The 20,757-nt window shown below is 42.5% G+C and overlaps 2 protein-coding genes across 7 annotated transcripts in view; both read left to right on the top strand.

Moving 5' to 3' along the window:
- The window catches only part of ENTPD3 (ectonucleoside triphosphate diphosphohydrolase 3), a 41,831-nt gene extending 31,585 nt beyond the window's left edge, over positions 1-10,246 (top strand). For 4 of the 6 annotated variants that reach the window (XM_052695906.1, XM_052695908.1, XM_052695904.1 and 1 more), the window contains exons 5-11: positions 174-324; positions 1,077-1,236; positions 3,224-3,454; positions 3,834-4,106; positions 4,203-4,313; positions 6,034-6,171; positions 8,242-10,246. In XM_052695906.1, coding sequence (XP_052551866.1) covers positions 174-324; positions 1,077-1,236; positions 3,224-3,454; positions 3,834-4,106; positions 4,203-4,313; positions 6,034-6,171; positions 8,242-8,475 — 1,298 coding nt within the window. In that variant the 3' untranslated portion in view covers positions 8,476-10,246. Of the gene's footprint in view, positions 1-173; positions 325-1,076; positions 1,237-3,223; positions 3,455-3,833; positions 4,107-4,202; positions 4,314-6,033; positions 7,067-8,241 lie in introns of all 6 variants that reach the window. The other 2 variants (XR_008209577.1, XM_052695909.1) reach the window with 2 other exon arrangements.
- A 2,445-nt stretch (positions 10,247-12,691) lies between these two features.
- RPL14 (ribosomal protein L14) lies at positions 12,692-15,742 on the top strand. The gene is made up of 6 exons (XM_052695945.1): positions 12,692-12,814; positions 13,203-13,304; positions 13,862-13,956; positions 14,580-14,679; positions 14,958-15,011; positions 15,555-15,742. Exons 1-6 carry the CDS (start codon positions 12,812-12,814, stop codon positions 15,639-15,641), a joined length of 441 nt encoding a protein of 146 aa, XP_052551905.1. The 5' UTR covers positions 12,692-12,811; the 3' UTR covers positions 15,642-15,742.
- The last annotated feature ends 5,015 nt before the right edge of the window (positions 15,743-20,757 follow it).

The following is a 20,757-nucleotide window of genomic DNA, read 5'->3' as shown; positions in this document are numbered from 1 at the left end:
TCAGACAGTCACTACATTGTTTATTCCTTAAATAGTCATAGTTTTCAACCATTCTGTTGTTTGCAACTACAAGAGGGAAGAGGGAACCTCTTTGTCATAACAACTGTTTGCTTAATAAGGTTAATTTGTACTTGGCAAAGCAGAATGCAGTCAATCTACTTGTTTTCTTTTAGGTCCTGGTATATCCAGTTATGAGCATAACACAGGAGCCCTTGCGAAACCGCTTGATGAGTGCCTGAATAAAGTCAAGGAGAGAATCCCAGTTCATCTACATAAGAGCACTTCAATTTATCTAGGGGCTACAGCTGGCATGAGGCTACTGAGGTACAGTGGAAGTTTGAACTCCTCTACATGTGTATTGCTATAGCAGTCTGGGAAGAAAGAATGTGAAAAATGTACTGGGCACATTTCTGTCCACTGGAAACTGATCTTTTCAAAAGGAAATGGAGCCCGGCCAATTAAATTATTTTATTTTTTTTAATAGGGAAAGCAGGGCTATATGAAAATCCTCTCTTGTACGATTTTGGAAATAAATCCTTTCTTTATTCTGTAGAAGGCAGAATTTTAATTTGCTCTTTCAAAGCTATCTTAAAATCCAGCACTATGTAAACAGATGATGTTTATGCATATCTGAGGGCAGCAAAAAAGCTAGACACTGCAGAGTTTTCTTGATATGGATGTGATGTAATGTGGCTTTTGGGGTCTGTCTGTGGCTTTAGCTGTGGCACAGACTTTTTTATGTGTTTGGTCTCTGACTAAGCAGAGTGAGAAGAAAGATTTCAGGCCCACAGATATCATATAAGCACTCAGTTCACTAAGAAAAGAGCATGTTTGAGACAAAATACTTATAAACTTGTATGATGAAGAGTGAAGTTTGCATATAGTGGGTGAGTTGCTTGCTGCAATGATGCTGGGTCCCTTGGCTGTTCCCTATAATAAGCATCCCCTTTAGGCTAAAACAATGTCAGTTTTTATTAGGTGATTCTAAGGCTTTTCTTGAGCTGCTAGGTAGTGAATACTAAACATGAAATTGCCTTTCCACATGCTCAGTGTCTCATGTTTTGTGAAATGCTTAGGTTGCAAAATGAAACAGCAGCCAACGAAGTCCTCGCAAGCGTTCAAAACTACTTCAGAGCACAACCTTTTCGATTTAGGGGTGCGCATATCATAACTGGGCCAGAGGAAGGGGTGTATGGATGGATAACAGCCAACTATTTAATGGGCAATTTCTTAGAGGTGTGTGGAAAAAAATGCATGCTTTTCACTGTTCTCTTTCTTATAAATGAGAGGTTTGAGAGGAAATGCCTGTTAAAACGTCATAGCTATAATTTTCATTTCACAGTGAAACATATAACAGGGCCTCGTGGTAGTAATTCAACAAAGGAAGCACAGATGAAAAGATGTGACAGGAATCTGACCTGGGAAAGGTAAAACTGTAGATCCACTAAACTGGGCTCTTCCATAAATGACATCAGTGCCTTACTGAGAAACAGAAATTGCATTGCTCCTGAGTGCATTGGTATTTTAAAATGTGACAAGTGTTGACCATCTTGACAGTGATGCCAATTAAGGATGTTTCCACCTTCTTTTCTGTGACTTCTGCAGGTAGTTGCTGCCTCTGCAGCCGTACTGGTGAAGAGTCTACGCCGCTTAGGAGTTTCCAAACTGTTTGGCAATGTTAGCTCAGTTGTCTTAACAAAAAAAGGCAGTTGTCTTAAGCGGTGAATTTTATGTGGCCCAATATGCCTCAGCTGGGCCAGGAATCACTGATACAGTTCATTACAGTACTGCTGAAAAGCTGCAGGCTGTGACATCAACTGTCATGTCTGTAGCTGGGAGGGAAGATCACTTAGTGGGTCCTCCTATTTTGTCCATAGTGATAGCAACATAAAGATGCTTACACCGTCCCTTGAAGTTGTAATAGTGTCAGGCAGGCGTTTCATAACAGGAAGTATTTTCCTGCAGCTGGTCATATGCTTTCATGGCAGTTGTGTGCTGCTCTTAGCATTTATTGCAGTTCTTCCAGATAGTCTTGCTAGGCTGAAAATAATTCCAACCACACCTCTGAGTATTGTTCACTGTCTTGGTAGAATGGTTCCTGTTCAGCTGTGGAAATTAGTAAGCAGGAGTTGGCAATCCAGGTGATACTTGGTGAATGTGTTGTTGGTCCCTGCTAAGTTAAGAAAACTAAATAGTAGTATCATATGTTCTGGCATGGTTTTTCTTATTTTATGCAACAAAAATGACTTCATGAACTTCAGGGTGATGTCAGTCTCCTGCCACGTGGATTTTAATGCTGAAGATCTCAATTTCCATATGACAGATTCATGAGGACTCCTGAAGAGAATGCTAGACGTTCTGAAGCCAGTTTAGTATAGAGTTGTGTGAAGACTAAAGTGTAGATTATCATGAGTAGGAGCAAGAAGCTTCTCACTATTCTTGTAAGAAGAATGGAGATAGGAGTGAAATTCTCCTTTGGACTCTTAAGAGGAATCTATTACTGTAGATTTTTTTCATAAGTATGATTGCTAGCCCATGTTTCTTTTTCCTTCTTTGTTTATGTTCACATCACCATCCATAGTAAATTATACTGCAGTAAATATGGAGGGAATTACTAACACAGAAAAGGTATTCTGCACAGTGACTGTGTAGGTCAAATGCAGCATTTGGAGGATGTTTTGAATAACAGGGAAAAATGCCAACTGAATGGATCAGATGTATTGTCACTGCAGTTTTGGTGATGGAAATGTACAGATTAAGGGTTCACGTTCCTTTGATTTCTATTTTACTCTACATTCATTCTCTTTTCTTTTCCTGTGTATAATAGTATTCTATTCCTTTAATAATTTATCTTGCCTTGAAACAAGCAAATTTGCATGCTAATTCCATTCAGATCTCCCAGGTACCCAGACTTCAATTTCCTGCATTCTAGTATAGATATTGATCAGACTAGTCCAGTGCTTTGATTATTGTGCTGTCCTCAGTCTTCAAAGCTATGCTGTATTACTTTTTCCATCCTTCAGACTCTTTGCTCTGTGGGAGTACTTCTCATTACCTAAAAACAACATCTGCATGTTTTCCTCAGAGCTAAAATTTTCTGGAAAAAGTGAAGGATAAAGAGGGAGGGGAAATCTAAAAAAAGTTCTGTTAAAAGTAGAAGAGCTTGAAGGGAGAACAATCAGATGATATTTCTAATTAGCTTTGTTTTTATTTTTATGTGCAGAGAAACCTTTGGAGGACATGGGTCCATCCATACAGAAAAGAGACCATGGGTGCACTGGATCTTGGAGGAGCTTCCACTCAAATTTCTTTTATCCCAGAGGACTCTCAGGAGAACTTCAATAACACCATGCAAGTGAAGTTGTATGGTTACGACTACAATGTCTACACTCACAGCTTCCAGTGTTATGGGAGAGAAGAAGCTGAGAAAAGGCTTTTAGCATTGTTGCTCCAGGTCTGTTTAAGACCGTTTGCTGCTCTTGCAGCTGTTCCGTAATCGTCTCAGCAGGTTCTTAGGGTTGTGATCTCTTCCCTTTGGTGGAGTTCGGAGACCCCAGTAAAAGCTTGTGTTGCTGTGGCCAAAAAGCACTTAGGTTTCAAAGGTTTTCATATTTGTTAAATATTGCTCTGAGTTTTGTAACATTAGACAAAAAAAAATGGGTTCTGTGTTTTGCTGATTTTGCTGGTTTTGAGGAAGAGAGTCCATATGAATGACAGTGTTCAGCCATGACAGAGAAGAGATCAAGAACACGTGAATGTGGGTTAAAAAGATTTCTGTAGTTATCGTCACATTAAGTCCTTCATGCTCGTGAGTAGTCTTTGTTTTTCTTCAGAAGTCAAGCACCAGTTCCAGTGTGGATAATCCATGTTACCCTCGGAATTATGAGGCTGCCTTAACAGTGAAGTACTTCTGTGGCAGTCTTTGTACACAGTCTCTGAGACCAGCAAATTATTACCCAAACCAATCTGTAATCTTCCATGGAACAGGAGACCCAGGTCTGTGTCAGGAGATGGTTTCATTACTGTTTAACTTCACTACTTGCAGAAACCAGGAGGACTGTCCATTCAGTGGAATCCATCAACCAAAAGTTAAAGGGAATTTTGTGGTGGGTTTTCAAATCAGCATTTCCTTTTGAACTTTTTTGCTTTTAATTTCAGTAGTTTTGAAAGTAACAGGCCTTTCATCTGCTCCTTTTCTATAGGCTTTCTCAGGATTCTACTATACAATTAATGCTTTGAATTTATCTGGGCACTTTTCTCTAGCTGACTTCAATTCAAGTATGTGGTTTTTCTGTTCACAAAGCTGGGCCCAGGTAAGTGCGCCTTTTTTTTTCTTTGTCTTTCTTTCTCTTTTTTTTTTTTTTTTGTATCTGTGAATGGGATATAAAAAGGAAATGGACTGTTCAAGTATCCAAAACTTTTGAGTCTCTGTCAGTATTAACATTTGTTTTCCCACCATGCTTCCAATCAGAGGGATTCCTTACAGAAGGCTGCAGGGCAACCTCATTGCAGCCTTTCAGTACCTAAAGGGAGCCAGTAAACAGGAGGGGAGTCAACTCTTTGGAAGGGTAGATAACAGCAGGACAAGGGGAAATGGTTTTAAGTTGAGGGAGGAAGATTTAGGTTGGATATCAGGGGGAATTTCTTTACAGAGACAGTGGTGAGGCGCTGGAACAGCTGCCCAGAGAGGTTGTGGATGCCCCATCCCTGGAAGTGTTCAAGGCCAGGTTGGATAGGGCCCTGGGCAGCCTGGTCTAGTATTAAATGGGGAGGTTGGTAGCCGTGCCTGTGGCGAGGAGGTTGGAAATTCATGATTCTTGAGGTCTGTGATACTTTCAGAGTAGCCCTCATACTTGGTGTAAATTTATTCATTCCAGGGAATTGGAGATTGCCATGATGGAAGCATTTAGAAGGCTGATAAAACAGGCCAATTTAAACTTTAAAACAAGACTTAGCTAGATATTTATTAACAACACACTTTGATCTCACACTGTCAGCAGTATCATGATATATTCAAAGCACTTAGTAGCAAACAGCTGTATTCTACATTTATCAGCAAGTGCACAGTGCAGCAGAGCTGATGCAGTATAGCCATAAATGGGAGCTAACACTGGCTGTGAAGAATTTGTACTGGTGGAAGGCAAATTGATTTTTCACTATTGTCCCCACAGCATTCATATGAGGAAAAGGTAAAAAAAATTGTTAAAATTTAATAGTAAATTGGCCCCAACGGGCATTCCATGACCTTTTCCACACTGTTTTCACCCAGCAGTTTTTCATTTTCCATCTTACTTCATCTGTCTGGGATGCCTTGTGTATTCTGTGATACACTGCTTTTCTTGTAACTGATGGGACTTGCAACTGGGAGTTCAAAGCACTTTGCTTGGGTCTGTGAATTTCAGCTGATGCTCATCTTCAAAACGAGCATCTTAGGTCAAAACTGACATCCAGAGAGCAGTCCTGTTACTGCAGGTTTAACTCAGTGTTTTTCTACTCCTGTAATACTCCTTATGCTCTGTTCTGATCTCAGCAGTTAGTGTGAAACTAGGATAAATGAATAGACCTGTATTAAATTTGAAGGGAAGTACCTCCCATTACCAGACTAGCTCCCTGTTTTGCATTCATTTTGCTGCATTTCCTACTGCAATTTACCATCATCACTGCTTCGTAGCTGACTGCCACACAGAAGGTGCACTCTGTGATCCTCTTAAAGAGATTTGTGGCTCTGGTTTACTGCCACAGTTTTAACCACACTATAAAGATGACATGGAAAATTTAGGAACGATAACATCCTTGATCACTTATGTACAGTTTTATGTTTATTTTGATTATTCTTTACCATGTAAGCTGTCTCACCATCAGGGTGTTTTCACTGTAAATCTCCTAGTTGTCCACAATTTTACTTGCTGTTTCTAATGCATTTTAATTAGAATCCAAAGTATTCTGGTTGGTTTGGGTTCTGTTTTGTTTTGTTTTTTTAAAACAAATTGTTTTTTATGATTTACTTTTTTTTTTTTTTTTATGTGCTTTCAGCTCCAGTTTATGCTACCTAAATCTGAAGAAATATACACTAGATCCTACTGTTTTTCAGCCAATTTTATTTATTACTTGCTTGTACATGGCTACAACTTTGATGCAGGGAATTGGCCACAGATACACTTTCAAAAGGAGGTGAGTAATAATTGTTTCTTCACAAATTTTAACCCAAGGATGTCTAGAAGAAAACAGAAGATGCAGCAGCCTACAAAAATATTATGGTTGTAAACAGTCTTTATAGATGATTGTCAAATGTTATGCATAAAACAAAGCCACTTTTCAAGCCTCATTACCAATTTCAGCCTGGTTCCAGAGGCTGCATCATTACTTGGTGATGCTGGCTACATTCTTTTAGAAAGCATTAACAGTGTGTCGAATATTAAATAATACTATATTTTTAACCTTGCCCCAGTTAAAGTATTGGCTCATTTAAGGCCTGAAACTCTTCTCCAGTCAAAGTCAGTGAGCTAATCCTGATGGGCTGAACAGGAGAAGTCCAGCCTTTCTGTCTGCTGCCAGAGCCTTGGGCAAATGGGCAGAGATGGTTTGTAGTCAGGGGATGAAGCAACTAGGGCAGCCATCATCCTCAGATGGCACATCCACCTGTGCTGTAATCTGGTTTTCTGGAATAAGAATTTATACTGGTAGACTGTTGGCTTGGATATGGCAGACAGAAGGCTTGCAACCATGTTTGTGTAATACCTACACTACTCTTCCCTGACCTCTGATTTTCCTCTTAAAAGCTAGAATACTTGGGATGAAGTGGTATACATTCATTCTAAAGCTGCTGCTAAGAAATCCTTGCTTCCAGTTCAGAAGGCATTGCCCACTATGTAAGCCTGGCTGTTACATCAGGAAATATAGTCCCTGCAGTGCTTTGTGACTGCATCCTTTCCTCTCTGTTAACTGTAAAACCTTGTCCTAGGTTGTCTCTTGATCTCCTTTGCGTGTGGAAATTTTTTGGCACTTGTGTGCAAAAACAACAAATAAATGGTTGTAGATCTTCATGCAGGGAGTTCTTAAATGCAAGGTATGCTGACAAGCTTTCACTGAGAAATCATAAGTAATCTTAAGTAATGTTTTCTGAACAGTCATACTCTACTATTAATGTACTAAAGAATCAAATCAGATTTAGCCCTTCTACCAGGAAATCAGCAAAGCTTACTCTGGGATCTTAATCTGGACCCTTAAAGAGTGGATCGTTTTTTTTCTTTTTTTTTAAACGTATGTTTTGTTGCCCCCTGCAGGTGGGAGCAACCAAACCCAGAAATATTTTTCTGTATTTAGCAAGACCATAAAAATACTGAGCAAAATGGAAACCCCAAAGGCTTATTTGCTACTTACAATTTGCACCAGGGTAACTGTGAAAGTCCAAAAGAAAGACTACATCCTCTTAATCAGATCTGCCCCTCAAAGAGCTAAAACTAGTCACATCTACTGTGGCTAGCTATCCCAGAAATAACAGCACAGTTGTCTCTAAGGGTATATACTGAGAAGTGTGGAGATTTTTTTCTGGCCCATGCTATAAAAGGATATTTGCTTTTAGTTGGTGAAAGCTTAAGAACCTTAACACAATGCTAAGATCTGTGCCTTTGTAGAACTGGATGATTTGCAAAGGTTCTGAACCCCATAATGAGAAGTTTACCCTCTTTTATGAATGAAGAATCAACTTAGTCCATTTATTGCTTTGCTCAATCTGTTGCATTTCAGTTCTTGTTGCTGAAGCTTTTTCTATATTATTTAAACAAAAGGTATTAGAATATACACAACCATACAAATTACCAAATATTATAGGTCCTTGTAGTCTCCTACAACCAGTAGGACTGCTTAAAGTTGTTAATTAACATTAAATTTACCCTAGCTTCCTCTTTGCTCATGTCAGTTGGACTGTGAGTTTTTTATCTACTTGAATTAAATGATGTCCTAGGATTTGGCTACAACAGGAGAGTGATTCTAGGAATGTGCACTAGTGCTGATTCTTTAAAAATATGTTCTATGTACGTAAAAGCCCATAACAACTGGCTGTCTGCTTGTGTATCACCCATCCTTGTGATCAGTTTTATTAGCATCCTCTTGAACTAGAAAAAAAATAAAAAAAAGCAATTTTCCTTGATAACATAGGAGACAGTTGCCAGCATCAGCAGTTCAGCTCTTTTCTTTGACTGAAAAGAACATGGGAATAGGACTCTTTTGTCTGTATTTCAGGTTGGTAACAGCAGCATAGCATGGTCACTTGGTTACATGTTGAGCCTCACCAACATGATTCCAGCAGAAGGCAAGCTGATCCAGTTACCTCTGAAACCTTCTTTGTTTGCTGGGCTCCTCATCTTCCTCACTGTTCTGGCACTGTTGTGTCTTTTCTTCCTTGTTTACCTGTGTATTGTGTCACGTAATCAGAAGGTCAACAGTCATGTGGAATACGTATTTACTCCAGAATGAAAAAACTTACCTGAAGACTGACCAAAAAATTCATAATCCTATAAAGTTACGTAGAGCTTTATATTTGAAAAACATAGTTAAAGACAGGTGAAAAGTCCTGAAAAGACCAGAAGCATAAATAAAGGAGACAAGAGGCACTGAGGAGTCTGTGATATGGTGAACTGCAGTGCTTCTGAAATATTTTGGTAGTTGTTTCTGTAAAATGAGCGTATCCAGTGTTAAGCAGATGAAGCACAGGCAGGCGTGCTGCTTTGCTTGTTCATGTTTTTATAGTGTCTTTGTGTCAGATATGTATGAATTTTTGTCCATTAATTCTGTGCCACCTGATAAGTGATGTATTTGATCAATGGCAGCGGTTGTTCATGATAAAATCTAAGAATGAGTCAGTGGAAATTGTGAGAGAAGGGAACATAATGGCTGTTCTTGTGAGTGCTGCTGACACAAATCCCCCAAACAATCCAGCTTCTGAAAGTGGAACAAGCACTGGGTAATCACATGAGCTGACAGGAACAGCACAGCTGGGAGCAAATTGTTTTTATTGCTATTCCAAACAATTGATCCCCATCATGTTAGGGTGTAACACATTGCCAACATCTTTCAGGACTGTGAAGCCCAACTTAAAGCTGAGCTATACTTTTAGCACTACAAAGATCTCAGAAAGCCTGTTATGGCACATTTAGATTTGCTTTGAAGGCAAAAGTAAAATCTTTTCAGTAAGGGAACCTAATTTTCAACGTATCATAATTACCTCCAGAAGCCTATAGAGTTTTCAGGGTCCTTTTTTTTTTCTGTAATAACTATGGCAAACATTTTTGGTATTTTCTACTTCTGACTCGTATTCCTCCTAATCTCAGATACAGTAAGTACCAGTTTGTCAGGTACATATTATGTCAACTGTCTTGGATCTTCTGAAGCATTAATGTGAGTAGGCAAAAACTTCAGCCCTGCCTTCAAGGCTAAGAGGATTAGGAGGCAAGCTGCAGGTCAGAAGAACCGCCTTTATGTAGTGGGTTTGAGACCAAATAGCTGCAGTCACAACTGCTGCCTTCAGCTGCCTTTATCAGCCTTTCTACTGTCCTGGCCTCAGCATTCTTTCAGCAGCACTGGGATATATGTAGCAGATGCTTTTGTCAGTGACATTAACTCCAAACCTTTACTGGGAACACAACTACCTTCATGCTCTTAAGAGTTGCCTTCCTTGAAAGCTCAGGCATTCTGCACCAAACCTCTAATTCTTACCTACTTAAATTTTGGAGTACAAACTTACCTGATGCTCAAGGTGTCCTTCATGGAAATTCCTCCTTCCCCTGTCTGTCTTTTGTGCAGCTTTGTCCTTCCTTAGCTGGCTTTTGAACTAGCCCTTGGAAAAGACTTCTGCCAAGTCATCTGCCTACTCCTCCCTTTGTACAGTGTCACTATTCCTCTTCGTAATGCCTTAACGTGATCTGTGAATGTATGAGGGGGACATACCCTTAGGGCTTTGGAGTTGGCAGGAGGAGGGAATTGCTGTGCTGTTCAGGACCTGCAGGAAGAGAAAAAGCGTCTCTGTTTCTCTTCCAACCTTCTGCCATCTCTTTTTGCCCAGATTCACTACCTGCACGGAGCTCTGTTCACCCACCATATTCCCCCAGATGTCCTACAAATAGCTGCTGCCAACATACTAATATATTCCTCCCTTTTCAGCCTCTCAGGATTGCTTCCTTCTGCAGGAAGTTTCCCTTGCTTGTGTCATAGCTTCTCTGAAGGGATGGTTATTCAGTTCTTGCATTGAAGTTTTTAAGTTTAAGAACTCAGTCTTATGTCTCCTGTCCGCTGGGAAAGCTGAAACTACTGAACTTCAGTCAGCACCACTGCAGCTTACAGCTTCCTCCCAGTCAGCAGCATCATCCCCATGCAGCGTTAGAGGTAAAAAGTACTGCTTGGACACAGGCAGCTTGGCTGTCCCTGGCTGTCGTTACTTCTGGGGGAGAGGTGGAGCGATGGAGATGTAACTCTGACTAAATCCTCCCCCAGGTATGAGTCAGAACCTGGTCAGCAGGTGTAACTTCCCCACATCTACCACTGAACAGATCTGGTGGGGAGCCAGTGAGGTGAACAGGATTTGGGAACATGTACAAACTACAGCTTATTTATCTTTTTGTACTCTTTACTGCTTGCTTACAAAGATTAATACAAATAAATTGTGAAAAGCTAAGCCAACTGTACTTTTTTTTTCCCATCTTTTGCAAATATCAGTATTTTCACCTTGGCAGACAGGTTATTCCTATTAGAAGCAGAGGAATACTGAAATGCTTTTCTGCATGACATAAATTTGCAAGTTGTAGAACTCATCTGTGAGTTTCTGGAGTGGACAGTGCTCACTGTCTCCAGAATCTGTGTTCTCAATGAGGAAACAACCGCGGCTTAAACCAAGCCACTCCCAATTATTATTATTTTTTAATACACATGCATGTAATCTGCATATATATACAATACATATGAACAACTTCTACTTTTGAACACTTGATATTTCTTTCAGGGACACTGACACTTTTAGGGTTTGCTTCAGGTTCACTGCTGTAATACAGATCTGAAAGGCTGTGTGCCAAAGAGAGGAACTTCCCAGATATTGAGGTAGGTCATGATACAGATTGTTTAGAAAGAGATCTGTCAGGCATCAGGAGCGGGAGCGTGAAATACAGAGCAAAATCTCAGCTATGGAGAAGCAGAAGAAACAAATAAGAGATGATGTGCCTGCAGGCATCACTGAAGGGTGGGCAGAAGTGACAAACTTCTCATAAAGCAGCATGCAAAAGAAAGCAGTAACTTTTACAACACTGATAAGTTCGGAGGACAGAAAAAGAAGTAAATAAAAGCACAGGGTGATAATCATGCCCCAAGTCGGGGAGTTTTTATTCATTTTTAAAATTCTGTTATTTTAGTACCAATCTGTGTTCACTTGGATGGCAGTGAAGCCAATGTCTTACAAACAGCGCTCACCTTCAGTTACCAGTGTTTCCTTCTGTGTGCTACCTACAATACGCAATGCTGTTTAGTACATGGGCTGTATCTAGAGTTGCTTGCTTGGCAACATTTCTGTAGGCCTATTTAGTCTATTTGACCCAGAAAGCCTATTAACAGATTTTCAAACATGCATTGGAAGTTTTGTTCTAGATGTTCAACCAAGATGCATCTAAGTTTGTGAAAGCTTCAGCAATGATTCCTGTTACAACAGGAGAAATATTTTTCCAGATCACTGCAGAATGGAAGAATCCAAAAGACAGCATCTTTGACTGACTTGACCTCAAGCATGTTGGTTAAAAACATTAATACACGCATTAATATATCGCTACTGTAAAACATATGAGATATATATATGTTATAGTGGTATTCTGGATAGGACTTCTCAAAAATACCTGATGGTGTTAAGTGCTCATAAAGGTTTTTATGATCGGTTCCCCAGGCATTTGCATAATAAATACATCAATTAAGAGAACTTGGAGGGGAAGGCACTGAGGTGACCTAATAGCAGGCTTTCAGCATCTAAAGGGGGGCTACCAGAAAGACGGGGACAGACTCTTTAGCAGGGTCTGTTGCGACAGAATGAGGGGAAGTGGTTTCAAGCTTGAAGAGGGGAGATTTAGGTCAGATATGAGGTCAAAGTCTCTTACAGTGAGGATGGTGAGGCAGGTGAGACACTGGCACAGGTTGCCCAGAGAGGTGGTGGATGCCCCATCCCTGGAGACATTCAAGGTCAGGCTGGATGTGGTTCTGAGCAGCAGATGTAGCTGCAGGTGTCCCTGCTCATCGCAGGGCAGTTGGACTAGACAAGCTTTAAAGGTCCCTTCCAACTCTGAGGATTCTACGACATTGTTTACTTGCTCTGATTTCTTCTAGAAACAAGAACAATACAGACCCTACTTTAGACAGCTAAACTGGGATCTTTACTCTCACTGCTGACAGAATAAAGGTCACACCTATTTTCCATCAGTGCTCTGCATTTTGCTTACACTCTTCTTTCCCGGAGCACGTTTTTGGCTAATGCCTACAGAATAAAATCCTGCAGAATGTAAACTACGTGTCCGTCTCTATCATCATCTGCGTCCACCTCCGGAGCCGTTCTGCCACGCCCTGATGGCGCGCAGCACCCCGAGCCACCTCCGTCCGGCACAGCGCCGCGCACGCGTATTGGCACGCCGCCATTCCCGACCGGCCTCGAGCCGGGGAAGGCGTTCTGCGCAGGCGCTCTGCGTCGGGAGAGCAAAATGTGGCCTCCGCGCATGCGCAGTAGCGACTCGAGGGCGGCTTCCGGCCTGCGCGAGTGCCCCCCTTCCTTTTCTGCTCGTGGGCGGCCATCATGGTGCGGGCGTGTGGCTGCGGGACCGATGGCGGGGCCTGGTGCCGGTGGGGCCTCCCCTCGCCTTTCCCGCTCGCTTGCGGAGATCGGTGGAGGCCTCCCTGCTCCTGGCCCCGCGGCGGGGCCGGGCGGGGGCCGGGGATTGGGTCGGGCTGGGAGCAGGGCGCGGAGCAGGCCGCCCGACACGAATCGGAGCGGGGCGCGCGTGGCCGATGGGTTGCGATTGGCGAGGGGAGGTTTCTGGGGGGCGTTCGGGGGTGCCGCGGCCTCGCCAAGCGGCTTTCCTCTAGCACTTCTCCTGGTGGGGCCGGAGCCTGTGGGCAAGGGAGGGTACGGGGAGCTGCTGGCGGAGGCGCAGAGTGCTGACTCGTGCCGATCCTTCTGCCTGTAGGTGTTCAAACGCTTCGTCGAGATCGGCAGAATCGCCTTCGTTTCCTTCGGGCGGCATGCTGGCAAGCTGGTGGCCATCGTGGATGTTATCGACCAGAACAGGGTCAGCCCAGAGCACCGTGCCTTTGTCATTCGTTCTCTGAACAGCTTCTGCACTCAGGCCTTGTATATAGAGCTTAAAGGGAGTTTCTGGCGGTGATTGTTCAAGGGAATAAGCGTTTGATACAAATGGGATTAAACAGCTGTTACGTATTTTAAAATTCTGGTAGCAGGCTGTACATTGCCCTCTCCCATCTCCCTGAGAAAAATAAGTGGCTGAGTAAATGCCACTTGGAGGCCGAAACCTTTGAATGGAATGGCACTGATGCCTGACAGACAGGTTCTTTTCACTATATGAAAAGATCCCTCTGATCCCTCTCTCCTGAGGAGCTGAAAAAAGATCTTATTGTGTGTGTTTCTTAAGTTTTTTTTCTTCTGGAGATGAAAATGAGCCTGTAAGGCTTAGATTATGTGCACGAGATGTCATTTCTGGTTTTGTCTGAATAACGTGTGTCTTGATTTGAGGTACTGGTATCAAGGTGAAGTTCTTAAATTATTAGAAAACTAAGTGGAGTATGATGGGAAAAAAAAAACCCTTTAAAAAGTAACTCGTTTTTTCAGGCTCTAGTGGATGGCCCCTGCAGTGGGGTCAGGAGACAAGCCATGCCCTTCAAATGCATGCAGCTGACTGACTTTGTTCTCAAGTTCCCACATAGGTGAGTTGTTTTTCCGCCTGTATAAAACATATTGTCGCTGCCTGATCTGATGAAAGATGTTCATACACAATGCAGTGATGTGTATGCAGCTAAAATTGTGCAGACCATGTTACAACAGTTGATTGTGGGTAGGTTTCCATTATCACCACTGGTGGATAACTGCTGCCCAGGAATATATGGGATACAACCTGACCTGGGCAGCTTGCAGTTAGGAGTGGGATGTGAGGAGTAAGTGGAAGCAGTTGTAGGAGTACTGTGCTGCTGTGTGTTTGCTGTTGCTCGTGTCACTTTCAGACATTAAAAACATTCACTCTTTGCAGAACTGCATGGAGTTTTAGGAGGCTGCCAATTTAGTTGCTATCTGAGCTGCTTTTCTGATTGAGAACCATTGCTAGGAGTGTGGGTGTGTGGCTGGAAATCCATAGGTTGAGCAAAGGATACGTAACAAAATTTGAATGCCACATGCATCCCTGTGGTATAACTGGCTTAAACTGAAGGATTGGTTTCTGCATTTGAAGGAATGCAGAAGGATGATCTTCCCTTCTGTGAAATTGGTTGAGATGGCATCAGAGAGAACGGTTTGTACAGATAATCAATATAACTACTTGGCTCTTTTCATACAGCGCTCGTCAGAAGTGTGTGCGTCGTGCCTGGGAGAAGGAGAATATAAATGAGAAGTGGGCAGCAACACGATGGGCAAAGAAGATTGAAGCCAGAGAAAAGGTATGTGTTTTAACTGGATCTGTAATGCACTTCTTACTGCTTCTGCTCGTGAAAATTAGTTTTAGTAGGATAAACTATGTATTTACTCTTGCTAGGATTAAATGTGGTCATAGTGCACTGCATCCCAGTGAAGGCCTTCTGTACTGAACTATTTCCAGTTGAGTAGCTAGACCCAATTTGGAGGGGATCAGAGTTAACTGTGGAACATTTTGAAGTGCTGAGTTCTGTAACTTGCATGGATATGTAGCACAGCCTCATGATTGATTCTTTTCAAACAGAAAGCCAAAATGACTGACTTCGATCGTTACAAGGTTATGAAGGCAAAGAAGATGGTAAGTGTTTGTAGTTTCTTTACAGGGTTAATGCTTTTAAACTTTACTTTTAGAGTTATGTGGAGATCCTTGGTAGTCTTGCCTTTATAGTTGGCTTGGCTTATAGAGTGACAGAAAATATTGGGATGCCTTGAATTTTTTATATTTCTTTGGTCTGTCATTGGTCAGACTTGAATTCACATGGCCCATGTGTCAGTCTTGTGAGTCATAGCTGAGGAGTTACCTGCTGCTGAAATGAGATGTTCTCTGTTGAATGCAGTTAGCATTTTGTTCTGTAATAAACTCCTTACTCATGGGATATTGGAATCCCCACATCAGCCAGAGTGATGTTTACTGCTCGGTAGATCGGTTTTAGGTGGAATTTCACATTTTAAATGTAATACATGGTAAATCTTCTGACTTACTAAAATACAGTCAGATTAGCAAAGGCTTTATTACTGGAAAGGGCAGAATCTGAAAGCTTAGAACTGAATTTGAGGAATAATGGTTTTGAACTGTTGTAGTTTCCATCTGATTAATAGTAATTTTTTGCTGTTTTTACAGAGAAACAGGATCATTAAGCATGAAATTAAGAAGCTCCAGAAGAAGACAACTAAGAAAGTCAAGAAGACAGAGAAGAAACAGAAATAAAATGAGCTTCTAGCTGTGTATCACTTTGTGTCCATGTTCTGATTCTTCAGAAGTGACGAGTGGTAAAAGAGCTGATCTAAATTGTAATCAAGTTCACTTTGCTTCTGTTGTCTGTCTCATTTATTAATATTACAAGCGTTGGGCTCAAGGGTTTCTCTGGAACACACAAATGTTTTTGTCACATTCTGTTTACCATACAGACATGCTCAGTACTTTGCTCCCAAGACAGTTAGAAATGTTGATGTTTTTCCTAACTCAAGATAGTTCATATCCTCAGATATCATGTAGTGATCTGTGAGCAGTGACCTGGGATACTTCTGCACCACAAATGTCTAAAAACACGCAGTTGTGCTGAGTGGTTTATTAACAAGATGGAAATGGATGGTTTTGTTTAGCATGCCAGCTCTTCAGTGTGTTTGTAGTTGATAGTTTGTATCAGTACCTTACACACCTGAGTTCCTTAAACTATACAGCACACAATTGCCACTTTTCAGTCAAAACCATTAAGTAAAAAGGGACGTGACCTAAAAAAATAGTTATTTAATTCAGTATTTCAAATTGATTTAGTCTTTGCACTTTAATGTCTGCATCTGTAAGTGTCAGCATCTTCCATGCTTTCTCAGGTGTGGTCTGTTGGCAGGGGATGTATTTTCTTCATGTTGAGTGGAGAAATTGTAGATCTGAGTTCTCTTGTATAAAGGGAAGTTATTTTTAAAGTCAAATATAAAATGGAGGCAGGAGAATATTGAAAAATGAAGGTTGTAAGACGTTCAAGGACCCTGTCAAATATACATTCATATATTGTCAAGTAGGCCGATGATGTGTGCTTTTAAAAATGAATGCTTATCAACAGTTATGTGCCTGGCTGTTCTTTTAACTAATACTGGGCACGTTTCCTCAGGCACTTACAAGTAGTTTGAGACAACAGTTTTATGCCTCTGGAAATTGAGTTGAAACGTACAATTGGTGTGAATGGTGTAACTAAGAAAGAAAAACCTCTGAAACAATGCAAATTGAGATCAGAATTTGCACTCAAGTACCTGGAGATGTTATGTTGGATTACAGTCTGGAGGAAAGAGAAACAGTAGAATGTACCAGGTTTTGGGGTAACTTCACCTTCTGACAGCGTGTTGTGTGTGAGCCTCTTGTGCTGCTCCTTAGAAGTGATGAAAGCTCTCAAACTGCCGGGGCTTTGCATGGTGTCAGGGGTGCACCTCGAGCAATGGGTGCTGTGCCTTGGGTGCTGGATGGTCGGATTGAAGGCCGCACATAACAAGGCAGAAGGATGGGTTTGTTCCTAGTGCTTACCACACGGTGGCAATATTTGCTTTTCACAGCACCTCAAGGTAACTGCTGCCCTTGCATACGAGGGAATGGTGCCAAACAAAGGTGATGGTGTGTATATTTGACAGTGATGGATGTGCTTATCCATATCTTTATTTTACATTTACAGTTGACTAAGATGGAATTTGCTGGACCCGGTCAGCGTGTACTTCTTTATTTTGTGGAGTGTTAAGAAATTGGATCTGCTGTTCTGAAGCAGCTTAAGGTGAAGTCCTGGCATTGATGTTATTAGCTGGTTTCACACAGAACACATAGGAGGCATGCTGGGAGTAGAGAGGGCGATTTTACCCCTGGGATTAGCAGATAAGTACTTCCTAAACTGCAGTTAGAGGCAGGTGCTGCCAAGTCTGGGAGATATGAGCAACTAGGGGAGCAGGATTGGAGTCCCTTTGTGTAATTTACAATAATCTAGTGCAGTGTTGTGCAAGGCTGCAGTGCTGGGCCAACTCATCAACTTGCCATGCCTTGTGCTCGCCATAATTGAAGTTTCATTTTGAACACTTATGCCCAGTGGGCTCCCCAGCTCCACAAGAGGCACCTTCCCAGAGCCTCTAGCATTGCTTGTGCTCCTTTTTGGCAAAATGACTCTTCCACAGGCAAATTCTTACCCAAACCACAGCTGCTGCTCTGTAGAGGGATTTAATAGATGTCAGTGTGGTGCTGAGAGACATGTCTTGGTGTGTGTGTGTGTCCCTTCTGGGCTTGTCTGGGCCACACTTCATGAAGAAGAATTGCCATGGCTCCCTTGGGCAATGGGTGCATGCCTGCCACTCGGCTGGGCTGGGCTGCTGAGTGGCAGAGCTGCTACCATGATGGTGTGGGGCAGGGGCTGGCTGCAGGGCGGGCTGGGTCACTCCTCAGGTGGAATATGGCTGTTCTAGGCATTCGATGCAACAGTGGCAACTCAACCCAAAAGCAATTCACGCTGGCACTGGCTGAGCTCCTGTGCCATCAGTGCTGATCATGGACTTGTGTGGTTCTCATCTGAATTCCCTCTGCTTTTTGTCTTCCTCTGCTTGCAGTGTCCCTCAAACATTTCTAGCCTTGTGTGTCCCTCTCCTCCCCCCAGTCCATGTTGATAAGATATCTGAAAATTCCATATGCTGCCTTTTGTTAAGACATTACTTTTTATTCAGGATATTATTGATTGCATAATGATAAGCATTTTAAGGCTTACAAATATATGGAGTAAATCAAGGGACTGGCTGTGTGATCTTTGCTTGTCCTGTTTCAGGTCTTTGTGTTTTGGTTCTTTCCTTTTATAATTCCTGTCATTTTTTCACGTTCAGGATAGTTTTTGATGTTTTGAGTTTGAATCATAGTATCATAGGATGGCTTGTGTTGGAAGGGACCTCAAATTCCACCCAGTGCCAGCCTCTTGCTGTGGGCAGGGCTGCCACCCAATGAATCAGGCCACCCAGAGCCCCATCCAACCTGGCCTTGAGCACCTTCAAGGATGGGGCATCTGTCACAGGTGCTTCTCAGCATTTCTCCATTGGCCTCATGGCACGAAGGTGTGTCTCAGGATATTTTGTTTTGTGGTCCCGTGATGGACAGGGGAGCCCTTTTCATGCCTGCTTTGTGTGCTCTGTTGGGGCACAGTGCCCTTGGTGCAGGTTTGTGTGGCAGGATCTCACCTGGATGCTCTGCTTTGGTATATGCCTTAGAAAAGGAATAGTGTTGATATTTAAATAGAAGGGAGAAATACTGTCTGTGAGATCAGCTGGAGCTTTACCTGAAGACACCCAGTGGGAGGGCACAACATCTGAATACTTTTCACAATAACTCAGCAGTCAAGTCTTAGAGCCGCTGTTTGAACCTCATGTTTACCCAAGCCATCAAACAAAAGAAAAGCTGCTCCTAGCTGAGTTGCTGATTGATGCTGTTTAAAGGTGATATAAAGAAAGAATGGGAAACAGACTTGTGGGCTTTTTCCTTTTCTTCCCCTTTCTCTTCCCCCCGGAGCTTCAGAATAGCTTTAAATGGATTTTTGGGGGAAGCTTGTTTGTCTTTTATTTCTGCTGCTTGTCTCATTCACATTGCATATGTGAGCCTTAGCTCATCCTGGAAGCCTCTGTGGATAATGGAAAAAATCAGAGGGTTTTTGGCATAATGAAGCAAATTAACTCTGACTAGCTAAAAGTGGCATCATTTTTGCTCTGGATGCTCAAAGCGTTTTTCAGAGTCCAGGGGGAGTCTGGCAAGCTGCTGCTCTGTGCAGGTCCTCACCCCATACGTGAGCAGGCTGCCTCAGCTCCCAGCCACCTGAACGTGATCTAGGAGAAACAACTGTTCTTGGGAGGTGCTGGGTGGGCACAGACAGGAGCGTGGCCCTTCCCCTTCTCCAACGTGTACAGGGGCAGGACCAGCACTGCTACAGGGCTCTCCCCTGCCCAGTTTCTTCAGAATCTCTTACAGACTTGCCTGTGAATGTGTCGAATTTCTGAAGCCTGTTCACACTGCCCCTGTCCACAACCTTGTGATAAGGTGTCCCAGGAATTGCTACTGGTTGTGGAGGAATCTGTCCTATTCAGTGCTGTAAACCAGTCTATTGAAGATCAGCCTGTGTGTGAGACAGCTGTGGGGCTGGAGATGGTGGTGAGAAAATGCCTTTTCACAGAGGAGTCCATGGAAGCTCAGGTCGATTAGCTGAAAAAGAAGTGAGTTGCTGTGAAGTTTAAATGATGCGTCCCTATTCACAGTGCAAATTTCCTTGTGGAGCACAGAACAAACCTGACAGAATCACAATGCAGGAAGTGCCGAGGTACTTCTTTGGATTTGCTCTTATCTTCTTCCACAGGGAGCCAGTAGGACACAGTCCCCTGGGCTTAGCCTTTTGGGATACTTTTTTTCCTGCCTTAGTAACAAAGGTACATTTGTAGTCAATGTAAGCATCTTTGGGAGTTCAAGTAACTTCCTTTAAGGAAAAGCTTTGTTACCTTCATGGTCAGATCTTGGTGGTCATGCCAGCAAAGCACTTTGGGTGTTTCTAAGGTAATGGTGTTGTACCACATACCCGTTGGGTCCTGAAATTGTAACAGTCAGAGCTCCACATACCAGATTTCAAGTTGGATATAAGGAAACATTTCTTCTGAGAAAGAGCAGTGAGGCAGTGGCACAGGCTGCCCAGGGAGGTGGTGCAGGCACTGGCCCTGGAGGTGCTGAAGAACTGTGTGGATGTGGCACTGAGAGAGTCAGTGGTCAGTGGTATGGCAGGGATGGGTCGATGGTTGGACTAGGTGACCTTAGAGGGCTTTCCAACCTTAGTTATTCTATGATGAGAAAGCTGCTTGATATTTGATTTCAGGATTCTTCTAAGGAGACATCAGTGCACCATTCTTCATCAGATTTCCAATATTTTTAAACAGTGATAAAATTGAGGGTACACACAGACATCCACACACCTTAATTTGCTGGTGAGGTCTGCAGATTAGAGAAATGGTGAATTGTAGAATCACAGCACATCCTGAGTTTGGAGGCACACGTAAGGACCATCAAGTCCAACTCCTTCGCAAAGGACTTCGCAAAGGACCACGCAAAAATAAGATCACGCACCTGAGAACGTAATTGCTCAGACTCTTCCTAAACTCTCAAGCTTGAGAATGTGGCCACTGCATTGGGCAGCCTGTTCCATGCCCACCACCCTCTGGTGAAAAACCTATTCCTAACACCCAACCTGACCCTCCCTTGATGCAGCTCTATGCCATTCCTTCAGGTTAATAATGAAGAGAGATAATAATGAGTAAATCATAATGGGAAATCTGAATCTCCA

Source organism: Tympanuchus pallidicinctus, unplaced genomic scaffold (genome assembly GCF_026119805.1).
Source record: "Tympanuchus pallidicinctus isolate F22 unplaced genomic scaffold, pur_lepc_1.0 scaffold3, whole genome shotgun sequence".
NCBI classification, from domain to species: domain Eukaryota; kingdom Metazoa; phylum Chordata; class Aves; order Galliformes; family Phasianidae; genus Tympanuchus; species Tympanuchus pallidicinctus.
Note: the sequence above shows the minus strand (reverse complement) of the source record. Positions and strands in the feature narration are given on the sequence as shown.

What these genes read in the sequence shown, in the direction of transcription:
- RPL14 (XM_052695945.1), top strand. An exon ending in ATGTTATCGACCAGAACAGG is followed by an intron (nt 13,305 to 13,861) that starts GTCAGCCCAGAG and finishes TCGTTTTTTCAG; the next exon opens with GCTCTAGTGGATGGCCCCTG. An exon ending in AGATTGAAGCCAGAGAAAAG is followed by an intron (nt 14,680 to 14,957) that starts GTATGTGTTTTA and finishes CTTTTCAAACAG; the next exon opens with AAAGCCAAAATGACTGACTT.